General features: G+C 41.4%; 1 protein-coding gene across 4 annotated transcripts in view; it reads right to left on the bottom strand.

Annotated features, from left to right (window-relative positions):
* SYT16 (synaptotagmin 16) overlaps nucleotides 1-17,832 on the bottom strand; it is a 453,110-nt gene that overhangs the window by 142,645 nt on the left and 292,633 nt on the right. Inside the window, exons 1-2 of one of the 4 annotated variants that reach the window (XM_053603182.1) lie at nucleotides 12,629-12,707; nucleotides 9,594-10,250 (exon numbers count right to left, since the gene is read on the bottom strand). The exons of 2 other annotated variants lie outside the window; for them this stretch is intronic. In XM_053603182.1, coding sequence (XP_053459157.1) covers nucleotides 9,594-10,107 — 514 coding nt within the window. In that variant the 5' untranslated portion in view covers nucleotides 10,108-10,250; nucleotides 12,629-12,707. Of the gene's footprint in view, nucleotides 1-9,593; nucleotides 10,251-12,628; nucleotides 12,708-17,832 lie in introns of those variants that run through there. One more of the 4 variants, XM_053603181.1, reaches the window with a different exon arrangement.

Here is a 17,832-nt window from a genome sequence, read left to right as displayed (position 1 = left end):
GGCTCCCACTCATTCTACATTATGGTAAGTAGTATAATTAGTTCACTATACATTACAATGTCATAATAACAGAAATAAAGTGCATAATAGATGTAATGTGCTTGAATCATCACAAAACCATCCTTCCCACCCCCACCACCAGTCAGAGGAAAAATTGTCTTCCATGAAACTCGTTCCAGGTGACAAATGGGTTGGAGACCACGACCCTAGACCCCTCCTTAGCATGACCAACAGGAGCTCACATGGTGGAAACTCTTCCCATTTGTTTTCAGAAATAAGGCTTCCTCCCTTCAGAGTCTCAAGGAGAGACCCAGAATCCATATTGTAAAAGGGTGCTGGGGAAGAAGAGAGGTGATTTACCAAAGAAAAAAGAAGAGAAGAAGAGAAAAGAATAACATCTACTTAAAAAAATAAACATCAAACAAACACACAGGTTAAGAATCTCCCTCAGCAAGAAGAAACGAGATAAATGAGTTTGTAGTTCTCACCTAGCTCTAGCTTTTTCCCCTTTACGCTGTATAATTGCAAAAAAAGATAGCCCTGGCTCTACGACTTTCTACAAGACAAGGAAAACTTCTGAACTTTTTTCTTTTCTATCAAGTGATTCTATGATTCTATTATTAAAAAAAAATTTCTGACTCCGTGGGAACTGTTAAAATGGGACTTAAGCTTGCTTGGAGTATAATTTGCATCTAATTCCTCTAATCCTTTCTTAATGGGGATAAGAATGGAAAAACACAAAAACGCTTCATTTTGAACTTGTCCTTCAAAATGGTCCAGCATTCTATCATAATAATATCTAGAAATTAAGATAAAGACAGAACCCATATTTGGATTATTTATATAAGTTACATGTTCTAACATCTGTCCCTATAGGATTTTATTCCATCCCTGAAAATTTTTTTTTCTGAAAATGACAGAAAATTACAAAATAAGTAACCATGGTAACAACAAGCTTTTTGCCTTAAATGTCAAGACTCTGAAAACTGTATGTCAGCTTCTAACATGTTCATAATGCCTCGCTTTATTGAAACAGGAACATCAAGGAAATAAACTTCATAAAGCTTTTATAAAACAGACTCTAAAGCAGTAAGAAAATACTAAAACTTATTCCCTGGACAATTCTGGATAACCAAGGAGCATGATGGCAAATGCTATCCAGTCAAAGACGAGCAAATGAAGACAGATTTAACTAGAGATAGCAATGGGAAAGCAAAGTTCCAACACTGCTAAGGAAAGGCAGGATGCAACATTTCGTGTGCTGTAGCAAATCCTCAGAAGAGAAATGAAGCCTATATGACTTGTGTACCAACTGCATTACAGCTTCTGATATCATTTAGTGTCAGAACAGTTCCCAAGAGCATTGACATAACAAAATGCCTTCACCCCATAACAGTTCCCAAGAGCATAGACAGAACAAAATACTTTCACCCCACAAACAGCTGAACTCAACCAAGAACACTAGGATTTTCCCTGACACGTGTCACGAGCCTGGTAGAGCAATCTGGTTGAAAAGTCAAATGACATCACTCTGATTTCAAAGTTGTTCTATTTTTTAAATACTTTCCTTCTAACCAGAGATTGTTTCTAAAGTTCTATATGCCAGGGTACTTGGAGCACATTAATTCCATTAGCAGGCTATTTCAGGAAATAGTGAGCATATTTCTTGGAAACAAATATATGTGGTTCAAAAACAGCCTCTAAAAAAAAAAAAAAAAAGCATGAGGTGAAAAACTGAAGACAAAGATGACTTTTAAATGCAATTAGAACTCCTTCCATCACACATCAAAGGTGTCATAGCTGCTTCTCTGCTGAGAAGGTGGTGTTTTGGATCTGGGTCTTTAAACCAAAAAGCCTATCTTGGGATGGCACTATAAGTAGTCTCTCTGCCTCTTAATCATCAGCAACTGCTAAATGAAGAGTATCTATTTTCTCTGTTACATTACTATTGGCAACCAGGTCCTCAGTAAGTGCCCAGAAATGTTTCCATGGTTACAAAAAGCATTCAGCATTCCTCTTATTTTGGGCCAATTTAGCTTAAAATCTATTGTAGATAAAAATGCGGCACATTAAGGGACATAAAATCAAGATACGATGTTACAAAAAGAATTCAAGGTTAAATGGGAAAAGTGGGCTTGACAAGGCTTTTTAAAATGTGCACATAAATCGTTGATTAAAACATTCCCTTTTCCTAGTCTGTCTCTAAATGCCTCCTGTTAACAGACTGCAAAACAGCCCACATACTACGGTTCACATTACCCTGTGGTATAAAGGAAGAAATGAATATGTGAGGATGCTTTAAGACCATTAGCTTACAGGTGAAATCCAACACAAACAAACACACACAAAAAGCAAGTGTTGTAGCGTCCACACATGTGAGAGTCCAGCTACATATCCCAGTTTCATAGGGCCCTCGGTGTATTTTGAAGAAAAGGAGAAATAAGGGCTCTTGTTCAATGGCTATCAGGCATTTGAAGTAAATTACTGGGCAGAGAGAAAGAGAGAGAGAGAGAGAGAGAGAGAGAGAAATAAAGATCCCCAGAGGCCACTTACCCAAGTTCCTCCATCTCTGAAGTTGTGAGTGAATTAGGCTGAGGCTGTCTCATTCTAAGCCTATGTTGCATTCCCAATTCCCACTGCCACCAAAGAGCCAAGGCATTAAACACATTTTTGCATACTCTGGAACAGATTAAATAAATGATAAAAGTGTCTTAATGGTCTGATGAAGAGGCCTGTGGCTTACCCTTGGTTTACCTGTAGGTATTCAACACAGGTTAACTGGTTGAGAGGAGCCACAGTCCATGACCTCTCTTTATGGAGAAATGTTCCTCCTCGGAGCTACCCACACAGGCACACCACCCTTCATTATTTTGCATTGCTTTTATTTTCCCTGTGAAATGCAAAGACGGGCTTTAAAGTCATAATGCAGTTAAGGACTAAAGTGAAGACTTCCCAGAAAGTAAACACTTTTCCTTCCCACTTCTTCCAAGTACAATCCCAAGACATTGCATTAACATATAAAACAACATAAGACAGAAGGTACAGAAAAGGCCTAGTAGACCTGTGTCATTTCTTGAGCCTCACAATGGTGAGTTCCCCAGATTCTTCTGCCTCCAATATTCCATGCTTGACGCTGAAAAAGCTGGCAACCCCACAATGCCAATGGGCACAAAAGGCCTCCAAATTGTGCTCTGTCTGCCCAAAGCACCAGGCAGCCCAACAAGACAGAAAATTATTATACAGTAATTGCCCCACTCTGGCCAAACAGCACAGAAAAGAAATTGTGTCCCCACCCTCACCCACTATAGGGAGCCTACATTTCCATCCTCACCAGTCTGTAGTGAGGCATCCCGGGGCCCCCACCAGGGGTGCGAGGAAAGGTGAAACTGGGAACCAAAACTTTCATCACTGTGACCAGCAACGACCATCCCCTGACCCTACAGCATCAGTGGGGACCATATGGGGAACCTGACCTTCCAAGCCCATCTGGAAGTAATGAGGAACTCCACTCCCTTCCCACTGGGTGATATCTCTAGTAAAGACCCAAGACTTGCGCCAGCACCCAGCAGTAATGAGGTCACATTCACTTTGGTGTCAAAGGCAACCAATGTTGAGGAAATGGAACTCCCATCCCAGCTCAGCATTCACAAGGAGCACCCCATCAAGGGTGAAGGAGCCAAGAGGGGAAGAGGCTGCTGTTTCCACCTGGCAGGTTTGGGGGTGCCCCACTGCATGCCAGAGCCATGTCAAAGGCTCAGCTGAGACGTCTTTTTTGGCAAAGAAATAACAAAACAATGACAGCTGTTTCTCTTTGTGTGGTCATATTGTGTGACACACGTCTTCCTATGGGCTACGACCTCTACAGCTCCCAACACGTATTCTCTCCTCCAATGTGGTCTCCAAACTGATGCTAGAATTGTCCTTCTAAAACAGTTCTATTGGTGCCATTTTTGATCAAGATCTTTTCCAGATTCCCCAAATGCTTATAGGATGAAGACTAAATTCTTAACAAGAAAAACAAAAACCTACCTAATTGTAGCCAAAGCTCTAGCCTTATGATCTAGCCTCAAAATGTCAGACGTATCTACATGCTATTTGCTTCAACTGGAGTGAATGCCCTTCTCCCTCCACTCACCTATTAACTTCTGACTCACCCTCACTGTTTGCAGGCCTACATCATCTACTCTGCTCAGCTGATCACTTCTGGCAAAATCACCTCAAAAGTTAGCATGTACAAAACTCTACAGGACTAGTTAAATGTATCTCTGATGCTTTGCAGCATTCTCTAGTGAAAGACCAAAACCTTATCTATCCATTTATCCCTCAGCCCCAACACACTACCTAGTTTAGTAAGAATGTCCAGTTCAATTTCGGTGTAGTGTGAGGTATACAAACTCTCAGCTCCAGCTTCCTCTTAAGGTACAGAAAGTTGAATATAACATTCCCACTCATTAAAGAACAACAAAATCACCTTGGTGCCTATAGCTCTGTGAGTAGGGCATCAGCCACACACACCAAGCTGGAGGGTTCGAGCCCGGCCCGGGCCTGCTAAACAACGATGATTGCAACCAAGAAATAGCGGGGCTTTGTGGTGGGCACCTGTAGTTCCAGCTACTTGAGAGGCTGAGGCAAGAGAATCAATCACTTAAGCCCAAGAGTTTGAGGTTGCTATGAGCTGTGATGCCATGGCACTCTACCGAGGGTGATATAGTGAGACTCTGTCTCACAAAAAAAAAAATTCAGGTAACTTGTAAAATAACATATTTTCTTGCACTTATGAGAGAGCTACATTAATGAAGCACCCAATGAATCCAGAAGTTAAGAAGGAACAACTTCTTTCAAGGGGAGAAAGCACTTGCTTGCCAGGGGCAGGTACTGGATTCACACAAGCTGGTGAGAACTTTTAATATTCTCAGAGCACCAGGTGCTCCTGAGACAGCCTGGGAGCAGGGCAGGAGCTACTCTTGCTGGTACAGTCGCAAAGAAGCAGACAGCTACTGTAGGAAAAGTATAAAGCCCACCAAGCTCCTCTCTCACATTCCCACCATGAATCAAAGTCTTACATCACCTGGGAAGGCAGCAAATCCCCGTTTCTCTCAGACCACAGGAAAGACATACACATGGGTGAAGAGAACAGAATAAACATTTCCACCCCCTGGGGAAGGGAAGGAGTTCTGAGGGCAGACCAGTCCATCTCCCCTGACTCTCGGGCAGGGGCAGGGCTCTTCAGAACACACCTGCCTAAGACAGAGGCTGCTCCAGAGCAGCAGAAAACACAGTCTTCAACCTGACCACACCGCGCTTGCCCACACCGAGTCAGAAGTACCAGCAGGCTCCTTCTGGGAAAGGGACAAAAGCCTGAAAAGAGAGGCCTTCTCTGATACACAGTTAAGAAGAGGCAATGAAGCTGAAGATGGATCCAGCCCTTCAGCGCACAGCCCCACTCTAGTGACAGAGGACTGTGAAGCCTGCACTGTGCTGACATTAACAACAAAACCAAACCTGGCTCAAACAATTGACTAGACCGTTCAACCTCCTCTCACTGAACACCCGCATTAGAAAAGACTTGCTCAGGGCGGTGCCTGTGGCTCAAGGGGTAGGGCGCCGGTCCCATATGCCAGAGGTGGCGGGTTCAAACCCAGTCCCGGCCAAAAAAAAAAAAAGAAAAGACTTGCTCAGCTCCAGGCAGAGGTGCTACCTACCTTCCCTACACATAATGTTCTATTTTCAGTCATAAATCACAGGACAAAGAAAAAAACAAACAAAAACAAGAAAGAAAAGTGCCCCGTCAAAGAACCAAGCAATTAAGAAAGCCAGACTGGAATATGACTCAGATGCTGGAACCATCAGACAGAGAATTTAAAACAACTACGATTGATATGTTAAAAGCTTTAGTAGTAAGGAGGGAGAAGGTACATGAACTGATGAGGAATTTCAGCAGAGGGATTAAAACTATTAAAAAACACAATCGAATCCAAATTCTAGAAATGGAGCGCATGATAACATGTCAAAAATGCTTTTGTAGACTTGAGGCAGTTGAAGAAAATATGAGGAAACTTAAAGAAGATATAGGCCAAGCACATTGGCTCACATGTGTAATCCTAGCACTCTGGGAGGCAAAGGCAGGTGGATTGCCTGAGCTCAGGGGTTCAAGACCAGTCTGAGCCAGAGAAAGACCCCATCTCTAAAAATAGCCAGGTATTGTGGCAGGCACCTGTAGTCCCAGCTACTTCAGAAGCTGAGAATCGTGTAAGCCCAAGAGTTTGAGGTTACTGTGAACTATGGTGTCACAGCATTCTATTGAGAGCAACAAAATGAAACTCTGTCTCAAGAAAAAAAGAAGAAAGAAGAAGAAGAAAGAAGGAAGAAGGAAGAAAGACGACGAAGAAGAAATGTCAGCAGATACCACCCAAACCAATTACAAAATACAAATACAAAAAGGAAAAAAAGAAGATTGGGGAAAAAGAACATGGAGGGCTGTGGGATAGCATCAAACAATTTAATATTTGTAGAATTAAAAAGACAGAAAAAGGCACATGAGTAAATGGAGTAGAAGAGATACCTGAAGAATTAATTGCCAAAAATTTTTCAATAGTAATAAAATTCACTAAATCCATAGATACAACAAGCTTAGAAAATTCTGAGAAAAACAAATACCAGAACAGAGACATATACACTACACGGGCACACACACAGCTGCACACAGAGGCGCACACACAGCTGCACACACGGGCGCACACACAGCTGCACACACGGGCGCACACACAGCTACACACATGTGCACACACACAGCGGCACACATGGGCACTCACATGTACTCCCAGACATATTCTGCTGAAAATTGAAGATAAAGAACCACCCCCACCCCCTTAAAAATCTTGAAGGCATCCAGTGGTAAAAAAAAAAAAACTGTATTGTATGCAGAGAAAGAAAGGTAATAATTCTCAAGTGAAAATCATGCAATCTGTAGGCAGTTAGATGACAACCTTAAAATGCTGAAAGAAAATGACCATCCACACAAACTCTATACCTAGATGAAATATTTTGCAAATAAATAAGAAACATTTTTCAGAAAAACAAAAGCTGAGATAATTCCTTAGCAACACATACTCAGTATAAGAAATTTTAAAAACTCAGGAGTGCTTCAAATTGAATAAATGAAGGGAAGTAAAAGTAATTAATGTATTTTTCAAAAATAGTGACAAATACTTCTCAAGGAAACATTAAGATAATTCATTAGTTGCATAAATGCATAGTAAAGTAAAAATAAAGAGTGTTTCAACTGGCATAAATGAGGTAAATTTAATTATTTACTTATTTTAACCATTCTCAGAGATAAATAAAGGTCTAAGGCAAAGCAGTTATCAGTGTATTAAGCGTTTATTGCATGTGTAAAAGTAAAATATATGACATCAATAAAGCAAAGGACAGGAAGGGAGCACTGTGAGTCTACTTGTGATAATATCATTATGATGTGCAATATTATTTCAATATAGAATGTGTTACACCTGAGAATCGGAATCCCCAATGACTATACGAGAGAGCCAGACACCAATGCAAACCACACAAGGGCGTTTATTCAGGCTCAAGCCAGGGCTGTCAGAGTTCCCCCAGACGCAACTGGGGCCCAGAGCCCTGTGCTTGTCGCCCGCAGGGGTTTTTATGCAGTGGTTATGGGGTGAGGGGCATGGGAAACAAAGCGTGGCCTTTGGGTTGGTTATCTCTTATGCTAACACTAGAATTTAAGGCTGATAGGGTCCCGCCAATCTCAACAGCTGGGGTGGGGGGGTGGTTCTGATGCACTCTGGGAGATAGGGACGCATCCGGAAAGATAGGGTCGCATCCTGGGAGATAGGGACGCATCCTGGGAGATAGGGAGGGGTGTGGTCTACTAAGAAACGAAACAAAGGATTTTCAGGTTGCTTTTAAAATGGAGGACAAAAGCCTGCAATGATGAAAAGCCCAAAATGGCATCACTGAGTCCTTCAAATGCAATTAATTTCAGGTGTATGCTGAAATCCTAGAATAACCATGAGTTAAACTTTTTTGAAATGAGCCCACAGCAGACATAAAATGCAGTCATAGATGGGGGAAGGGGAGAGCAGAGAGAGAAAGAAGGAGGGAGTGGTGGGGAAAGGAAGAGCAGAGAGAGGGAAGGAGGGAGGGGCGTGGGGCCTTGGTGTGTGCCACACCTTTTGGGGGCAAGACACGATTGCAAGAGGGACTTTACCTAACAAATGCGATCAGTGTAGCCTGGCTTATTGTACCCTCAATGAATCCCCAACAATAAAAATAAATAAACAAATAAATAAAAATGGAGTCATAGAAAAGCTCAACACCTCTTGGGGGTGGAACTTGATTATAAGAGGCACTCTACCTAACAAATGCAATCAGCATAACCTAATGAATCCCTCAATGAATTCATTGTACTCTCAATGAATCTCAAACAATAAAAAAAAATAAATTCAATAAATTAAAAAAACAAAAGGAGACAAGCAAGTGCAGCTTCATCTGTACAGCTGCTCCAACCACTCTCATCCCCGCCTGAGCTCCACCTCCTGGCAGCATTCGATTCTCACAGGAGCGTGAATCCACCGTAAACTGTGCGTGGGAAGGATCTAGGCTGTGTGCTCCTATGAGAACCCTCTGTGTGATGACCTGAAGTGGAGCTCTACTGCACTCAAAATCATCTCAAAACTATCCTCCCTCCACCTCCATCCGTGGGAAAATTGTCTTCCATGAAACTGGTCCTCCCTGGTGGCAAAAAGACTGGAGGCTGCTGAAAGTGATCCACTAACCTGCGTGAGCTGTGCATGCATGACCACCACACAGGCGCACTTTCCTGATCGTCCTTTCCCACTCCCCCTGCCGGGTAGAATGCCCTTACTGGAGGGTTAGAGCATTAGAAGTAGGAGGATTCATGCTGCATGGAGCTGCAATGCACTACAGCTCCTTTCACAGAGTTAATTACATTTTTATCATATTCATTATTCACATAATGAAGGTCCGATAGGTGCTCAGTTCTAAAAGCATAAAGCTTTACAGGCAGCTTTTATCAAATATGTCCCTACCATTCAGGGCAAAAAGAAAATCAAGCTATTCTTACTTCAAAGATTTCCTCATCGACTGTCATCTCACATCACAGCTCAGTAAAACACTGCGAGAAGTGTTCTTGGAGTGTTATCAACTAAGAATTCTGCAGTAAGGATGGCTTTTTGCACAGGATTTCACACTGAATAATATAGTAACATCTAGAAATTCCTAACCTAGAGGGGGAAAAAGAACATTTTAAAAGATATTTTTAAAAGCATGACATATGCACAAGGGGCTTCTCAAACAGAATCCACTCATTCTCACCATTTCACTCGCTCAGAGCTATTGTTTTTGGAATATGGAGCCCCCAGACATAGATCTTCCGAAGTGTCGTATATTGGAAATATTCCTAAGGATTACATATCTCAATCAGAAGCCAGTAGGTGGGAAGTTACTAGAGAGAGAAGAATAAAATCCTTGTGATAACTAAAAACAAGTCAAAATAAAGTAAGTAGAAACGCCCTTTGGAAGAACTCAGAGAAAATAACCGGCTAGCTTACCTTGTTCCTCTCCATTAACAGTATCGGGGAGCTGGCTGTCAGAGCCAGGCCACAGACCACTTCTTTGCTTTTCAAGATGATGTTCTTCCTCAGCAACAGAAGAGAACACATGTGGTGGCTTCTGCTCATCAAGGGTCTGGTTGGGCCCCTGGAATACTGTGGCACACGAGTCCTTTGCCTGTTGGCTAAATCTGGGGCTTGGGCTTTGGCCAGAGTCCTGCAAATCACTATTACAACATGAAAAGTGACCCACTTCAAGAAACAAGGAATTTTCACCCTCTTGGTTCCAATCACCGTCTTGTTCTTCATCTCCAAAGTAAGCTTCCTGAATCTTAGTGTCATCTACGTCCTGGTCTACCTTGTCACTCACTTTAGAGTCTTGTTGGCTTACGGTAACCAGCGAGGCAGATAATATACCTCCTGCTTGCTGGAGAGCTCCATAAACCCAAGATATCCAGGAAGAGAAAGGCTGGAAGAAGTTCTGGGCATCCTGAGACGTCATGGCCAGCACCATGGCCAGCTATCTGATGCCTACTGAGTCCGCTCGTTAGGTCCTTTGTACTCTGGGCTTATTGTGAACTACAGAATAAACATGATGAGAAATGAAATTGGAGGTCTCTTAAGGGCTCTGAATATTTCACTTTCAAAACTTCTCAGCTGAAACAAAGGAAAGAAATACTTACACCTGTTAAAGTTGCAACCTCAGACCCATCACCAGATACCTATAATCAATCACAAACAGCACTTGGAGAAGAAAAGATCAATCTTAAGACAGCTAAATAAAACTGACTGTGAAGGTCTAGATGTAGATTATTTTCAATGCCTATTCATCCTCATAGATACGTGCAGAATTTCCATTACTAATAACAGGTTCTGTTCATGTGGACTAAGAAAAGTCTACCCCCCGTAGACCACACTGAATGATGTGGAAACGATAAACGAATCTTCATCAAGACCCAGTCAGGCCTGACACTTCAAAATACATGAAAAGTTGGATGCTTCGTCTATGAATCTGCAGATCCCAGAGAGATGACTAATAAGCATCTCTACTTTGTGACACAAAGGTTTATCCTTTCAAAGGAAATGTGTGTCTGGAGCTAAGATGCTTTAAACAAATCTTAAAATAGGATTTTATATTTTTATGCAATTTCTAGAAATGGTATCTATTCTTAGGGAGCAATCACTGAAAACCAAGGGGAGCAAATGGTTTATCCAGCTTACTGGAGACGTGCCCCTGGCACCCCATTGCTTCTGACTATGCTCCAACCTCCCAAAGATAGTCCCCTGCCACCTTTGAGACTCCTGAGACACACCACCTCCCACAAGAGCTATACCCTGGAGGAAGCAGCCACCGGGTGTCAACAGAACAGGGTCTGTGACCACTTTGGTGCCAAACAGCTATACCTCTGCATGCATACATGTGTCCCAACATGTTTGCGTGTGTGTTTATATGCACATGCATGTACACTCTGCATGTATGTATATTTTATGGCTGTTCACTACTCGTCGACAGCTCAGGATAAATGTTATAAACAACTGCAGAGCCTGAACTCACTGCTTGAATTTAACTGCCCCATCTCTTCCATAGCAATAGTGTCTTCAGACTAAATCTTCTAATAATCCCCTAAGTTTCAGGCCCTCTTGACCTCCGCTTCTGCATTTGATATGATAGCTTACATTCTTCCAAAAATGTCTCCTTAGCCATTCCCAGATGCATTGCTTCATTCAATAAATAAATATTGAGTAGCTGCCTGTTTTTTAGGTGCTGAGCTATAAGGTAACCCCGAGGGCTGCAGCTCCCCCCACATTAAGAGTAAAGGAGCTCTGTGCACTTTCCCTTTATGACAAGCAGTTCGTGTGTCTTTCTTCCGGGCTTCTCCTTGTCTTCACCCCAACTACCTGTCCACGGCCACTCACCGTCCTGTAGCCTCCCCTCCTCCTCCTGTATACTCACCCACTGGGAGAGGTGGCCCGTCCCTAAGTCTCTGTCAACACTGTTTTGGAAACCGTAAAATACCCATCTCTAACCCTTTGCTCAGTCCCTCTTTCTAGCCTTGTATCTTTGGCCGTTTCAGCCAGTGATTCTCAAACGTCCATGTGTCAGAATCCCCAAGTGAAGTGAATAAACGATGCAGGAAATGTGTTCTGGTGGAAGGAGCAGAGCCCGGCCTGCACCTCTGCATTTCTGTCAAGTTCCCCAGGTATGTCCAACTCTACCTGAAATTTGAGAAATACTGATATAAGAAAATAGCTACACTCAGCCGTCTCATCCAAATCTGAAATTCTGCTCACCCAAACCTAGCACATCACTTTACTTTGCGTTCAACACTCTAGAAGCCAGAAAAGCACCTACAAGCTGGGGTCTGAGCAGCCAAGCTGACACAGTCACAGCTGACCCCGTCTGCCAAGTTCACATCCTTCCCCGTGATCATCTAGTTAAGGATCCTCTGTGACTGTGAGGATGTTCATCTCGGGACACTTGAGGAAGCAGTTACACAGACAACAGGTGCTGTGATACTCGTAAAGGTTACTTTGATGATAAAATGTCTTGTTGAAGGATTCTCTTAGATATTTTATTAAAGTGGAAAATTACCTTTCTAAAACGTTGTTCAAACATTTTGCATTATTAGAATGAAAAGACTACGCTGATGTTACTTCCTATCAGATAAAGTTAAGATTTTCTAGGTTCGTTTCCTTGTAGTCCCATTATAAAAACTAGTAGAATTGTAACGGAGGCAGAACAGAATTGGGAGGTTATTCTCACTGTTCTCCAGAATTTCTGGCCTTCTGATAATAATGCTCATTGGACCTAATCCCCATCTCTGCTTTCAGCTGAGAGCGATGGGCAGCTGGATCTTCTTCATCAGATAACAGTTTCATATTACTGGCTGTGAGTTTCTGTTCAACGCTTCCATTCCACTCCTTCTACAAAGACTCTCTTCCGTTATGTTTCGTGCAGTGGTCACTCTCACCCCTCGGTTGCTGCACAGCTAGTTGGTTTCCTTCCCAGCCTCAGTCCCTTCCCTTCTGCTCACCTTAACCTCACCCCTTGTCAGGTTTGTGCCTTTCTCCTCCCGCAGAATGGAGCCTCCATGGAGAACGGGGAGAGTCTATTTTGTTCTCTATTTTATCCCCGCTGCCTAGAAGTACAGCAGCACACAGTAAATTCTCAATGAATAAATTAACAAATCCTGCATGATAAAAAATAATGCCTAAAACAGCACCTAGGGTATGTTAGGTCCTCAATGAATTTGTTAAGTTAGTGAATAAAACCTACTCAGGATTGTTGAAAAGATGTTAAACAATATTACCACAAAAAATCCCCCGCTTGGTAATATTAGAGTCTTTCAACATTTGTTCCACCCCATTGCACCACCCACAGCGCTTTGTGTTTTTTTTTTTTTCCTGCAGTTTTTGGTTGAGGCCGGGTTTGAACCCACCACCTCTGGTATATGAGGCCGGCGCCCTACTCCTTTGAGCCACAGGTGCCACCCAGCTTTGTGTGTTTTTATCCACAATTATTCTGTATTAGTTACTATCCCGCTTCAGGGCACAAAAGACCTAGAAGTTTCACTCTGAGACACCAGTGGCTTTAGCTTCTACTACTGTCTTCTTGGTGCTTGAAACTTTTAAAGACAGAAACACCATGTCTCCCTTAATCATCCTTTCTATTGTTTTATTATGCAGAGAAAAATTTGTTTTTAAACGCAACCTGAAATCTCTGAATTTGAGCCAGCATCTTATCGTCCAATCTTTGAATTAGAAGAGCCTATATTTTTGGCCTGCTATGCTCTTGTTTTCTGTAATCTCTGTCCATCAAACCACCATGGCAATTTCTCTAAAAACTGAGTTCTATACAACTGTCTTATTTCCACAAAATCCACAGTGGCTCCTGATTACTGACGCTGCAAAGTTTGAGTACCGGGAGCCCATCTGTCCCATTTTTCAACATCACCACTCAATTGTATTTGTTGATGCAGTGTGTTTTAAAAATTAAGTTGAATTCTTCCAATTTACGAGAATCCTCACCTCTGTTTTTTATAACCACTTGCTTCACTCATTTCTATGTGGCCTGCCTGTCCCACGGAAGCATCTGAATTTCTGAGCCCTACCCTGTGGGATAAAGTTTAAACTTTTTACTATGGCATACAAAAAGGAAGATGCTGTAATTGGGTTATAGCTTTCATATGAAAGCTATGAATTAGAGTCATAGTAGGTCTGAGTACATTGGATACTTTTTCTTCCGTTCTGGAGACAGTTTGCTAAGAAGAATATTTTCCAGCTCCATCCATGTAAACATGAAAGACATACCGTTTCCATCTTTTTTTAAAGTTAATAAATGCAGAATATAAATGTCTGAACACAATAACTAAGAAAATGCCGTGAAGGCTATGTTAACCAGTCCGATGAAAATATTTCAAATTGTATATAAACCAGCACATTGTACCCCATGATTACATTTATGTACACAGCTATGATTAAATTTAAAAAAGAAAGATGCTCAAAAAAATTAACCCAACTGGGCTTCTTGCTAGAGGGGACCCTAATTATAAAGTCTTTAACTGCGGAGTCCTTGTGTGTAAGGAGGTCTAGGGGAGAGCAGCAGGCCAGGAGAGGGGCTCCAGATCAGCGGCTCAGTCCAGCTTAGACCCACTTCCGTACATTAGTGTACAGAGCCTTACCCAAGTGATGTCCAGCTGTATATGAGCTGTCCCCAACAATGCTGCCACACAGGGAGGACTCGGCCATTCTTTCCCACTCCTCACTGTGAAGTCTTCCATCAAGCTGATACATGAAGCATCTTCCAGAATGACTGGGTTCCTTCCCGGCTCCTGTTTGCTTTGCTGAGGGTACCGTCTATCCCTAATCCTGACTGCTAAATGCTCTTTTTTTTTTTTACAAAGAAACTCCTATTGTTTCCACTATAAATGCTCCATCTACAGTTAAAAGTGTGGCCTCGGAGTGCTCGAATGTGCCTTTATGATAAAACGTTTCAGCTGAGGTGGTAAATATTTGTCATTATCCTCTTCCAATGGACTGGGACTGTGGGGCGAAGTTTATACTCTGTAGCTCCAGAATCTACACAGGACAGGCACTCCACATGTTCATGAATGAATGACTAAACAGAAGTTACTAATTAAAATGTTTAAAGTGGAGGGAGACCCTTGCTGTTGTCAGCCTAAAGCCAAAGGAGCTCAGAGCTGGCAGAGTAACCACAGAGATAACTCCACCACTAAGGTGAACTTCAACTTGACCGGTTGAGCACTAGTACAGCACACCACTCATAAGGCCACACATACACCTGGTGTCCTAGCTCTTTGGTGGTTTTCTCACAGCTGATGAGAAGACAAAGTAATATAGAAACACACACACGAGAAAAGAAAAATAGAGAAAAGACAGTGCAGGACCCTGAATTAGAAGTACATTTAAGGTCTTACCATGGCTGAGAAGGCTCATTATTAAAATTAAAATTTTATCATGAAAGGTATAAAACAAAATAACAGAAAGTGTGTGTGTCCTGTGTGGGCGGGTGTGTTTATCACATAAACTTCTATCACAGACATGACCTGGGAAGATTTTCGACCTCTGGAAGCACTCAGAACAAACCAGCAATCCAAGAAAGCATCGGTAACATCTGATAAACAAAAATGATGTCTTAGGGGGGATGTATTTTTTAAAATGTTGTTTTAGGTAGGATTATGTTTTAATTATAAAAGTGTTTTATTAGACTAAGATCATTTTAAACATAAGAAATGACTAAGCAGTAAACAGTGATGAGTAAGGAAAAGCTATCAAATTCCTGAACCATTCACTCTATCACATATTTTGACCACCCTCACCAGTGGGAATTGGGCACAGAGAAGAGGCGCTCCAGTTAACATTACTCAGAACAACAATGTTAACTGAAGGCTGTTAGTTAAATCTTCCCAGACCCATTTTCTATTTGATGACAACTGCCTACAGGGAGGAGGAAAATTATGACCTGAGAAGAAATACCACATTCTATACAGATTCTAGAAGCTACATCTTAAAAATCTGTGTTATTTTGGTGGACGATAAAGTGGAAGCCTGTTTGTCTGTATGATTTTCAAAGGATTACTGGCTCTTGGCAAGAGTCAGACACATTCTGAGAGACAAGAATAGTTTCCAATAATATGGTCCCCAGGTAACCAAACCCCCAAATCAAAATTTTATACACGCACAGGTTCATCTGCTGACGCTGTGCTGATATTCATCACTTTCTGAAGGTGACATCACTTGGAAAGCCTACTCTGTTATTCTTCACCAAGACCCATAGGGCATCAGAAGAAAAGCCAAGAATGCAGGTTTATGTCAAGTGCTTCTCACAGCTGTCAGTTAATTTCCTATTAATGTAAAATGGCTAGGCATTATTCACTTACCATAGTCATCGTGAAGCTAACTAAGTGTATCATTTTTCTGATAATTATCACGATGTTTGGAGGAAGGCTTTTTGCATATGCCTAATATGAATAATAAAGCTTAAGAAATTTCATAATGTATGGAGTTAAAATAAGAACTAAAGCTATGGGCTGCAATTCACCTTCAACATGATTCAAAAGAGTTACAGGTATTTTCTGTTAAAAAGCGAACTTGTTATGTGGGTATGCATGTGTGCCATTGACAAGAAATATCTTCTGTAACATTTATCCAAAATGTGTTCTAAATGTTGGCATCTTAACAACTATAAAAATGGACTCTACTGAGGACTCTTTACAGCAACAATGTGGGTGCACCGGCATAAGGAGGCCAACAGACCTTTGAACACTGGGCTTTGGGGGACAGTTAAGGGAGAGCAGAATGTGAAACTGCCCTGTGATCAACATATTCTTCCACCAGCAGACACTGAGAAAAAACAGGACAGTGTGAAGGAAAGAAATAGCAATGACTTTGGAATCACACAAAACAAAGTTGTCTTGGATCTGCCACTCAGTTAGGCAAATCCCTTTACCTGGACAGACCTAAATGTTCTCATCTATAATATGAGGAGTGCTACTCCCTATCTTGCAGTTCACCAAGGAAATTAAATGCTGCCATGTTTTTAAAGCATCTGGAACAGATCCCAGTATGTAAGAGGCACCCAGCATTGATATTCATTATCAATCTAAAATTCATGATATTTTAAAGGTAAAAATATATGAAATGCCTATAATCTTCTTCCTGATGATCTAACACCTCAAGAATGGTAGTGTCGGGCGGCATCTGTGGCTCAAAGGGATAGGGCGTGTGTCCCATATGCCAGAGGTGGTGGGTTCAAACCCAGCCCCGGCCAAAAACCACAAATAAATAAATAAAAATAATAATAATAAAAAAAAAGAATCTTAAAAAAAAAAAGAATGGTACTGTCGGTCTATCTAACATTTGCCAAACACTTTACGATATACAATGCTTTTTGACAACTTATGTAAAAACAAACTCTTTGTGAATGATATCAGTCTTCCTATTTTACAGCTGAAAAAACTGAGACTCAGAAAGGGTGAGTGATTTGCCTCCAAGATTTATACCTAAAATACAGAGTGGATCTGGTCTTTCAATTCTCCTTTGTGTACTCCAAATTCTTGCTTTAACCACCACTTCAGATCTTCACAAAATGACTTGAAGACCGTAGAGACACTACAAATGAAAAAGTGCAGACTTCTCTAGGATGTGGCAGAGACGTTGGGCTCCTATGCAGGTTCGTCTGGCTCTGCTGTTAATTCTCCTTCTCTTTTGACTATACCACAGCTGCCTATTTCTCTAATGGAACTCTTTAAAAACTGAAAACTGTTGCAATTATTTTTCCCAAATAAGTTAATAAATTAAAAAAAATTCTAAAATCCTGCCTAAGTCAAGAAAGGGTTATGTTTAAGCATCTTTTTAAACTCTACCAAACAAGAAACCTTTGAGCATGATAATCTCAAAACAAACGAGAATTGGCTCAACAAAAGCTTTACAAGCTCCAGGTGTGCACCATTACAGCAATAGCCCCTTTTAAATTTTCTTCATATTTCAGAGGCCCATTGAGTATTTTTGAGTAGCTATTACATCAAAGGCAGAAGTTTAAATATGATCCAAAAATACTCAGTGGTTACATAAACACGTAAAGTTCCTCAGCATGTCCAGAGGGCCTATTTAACATGGCTTTAATGACACAACTTTTCTGAAGCAACTGTCACTGCTTTTGCATAGAAACTCTTTTCAGACTCACATATAATAAAATTTTTATAGAGAACTAAAAAAT

This window comes from Nycticebus coucang, chromosome 9 (genome assembly GCF_027406575.1).
Source record: "Nycticebus coucang isolate mNycCou1 chromosome 9, mNycCou1.pri, whole genome shotgun sequence".
Lineage (NCBI taxonomy): Eukaryota > Metazoa > Chordata > Mammalia > Primates > Lorisidae > Nycticebus > Nycticebus coucang.
Note: the sequence above shows the minus strand (reverse complement) of the source record. Positions and strands in the feature narration are given on the sequence as shown.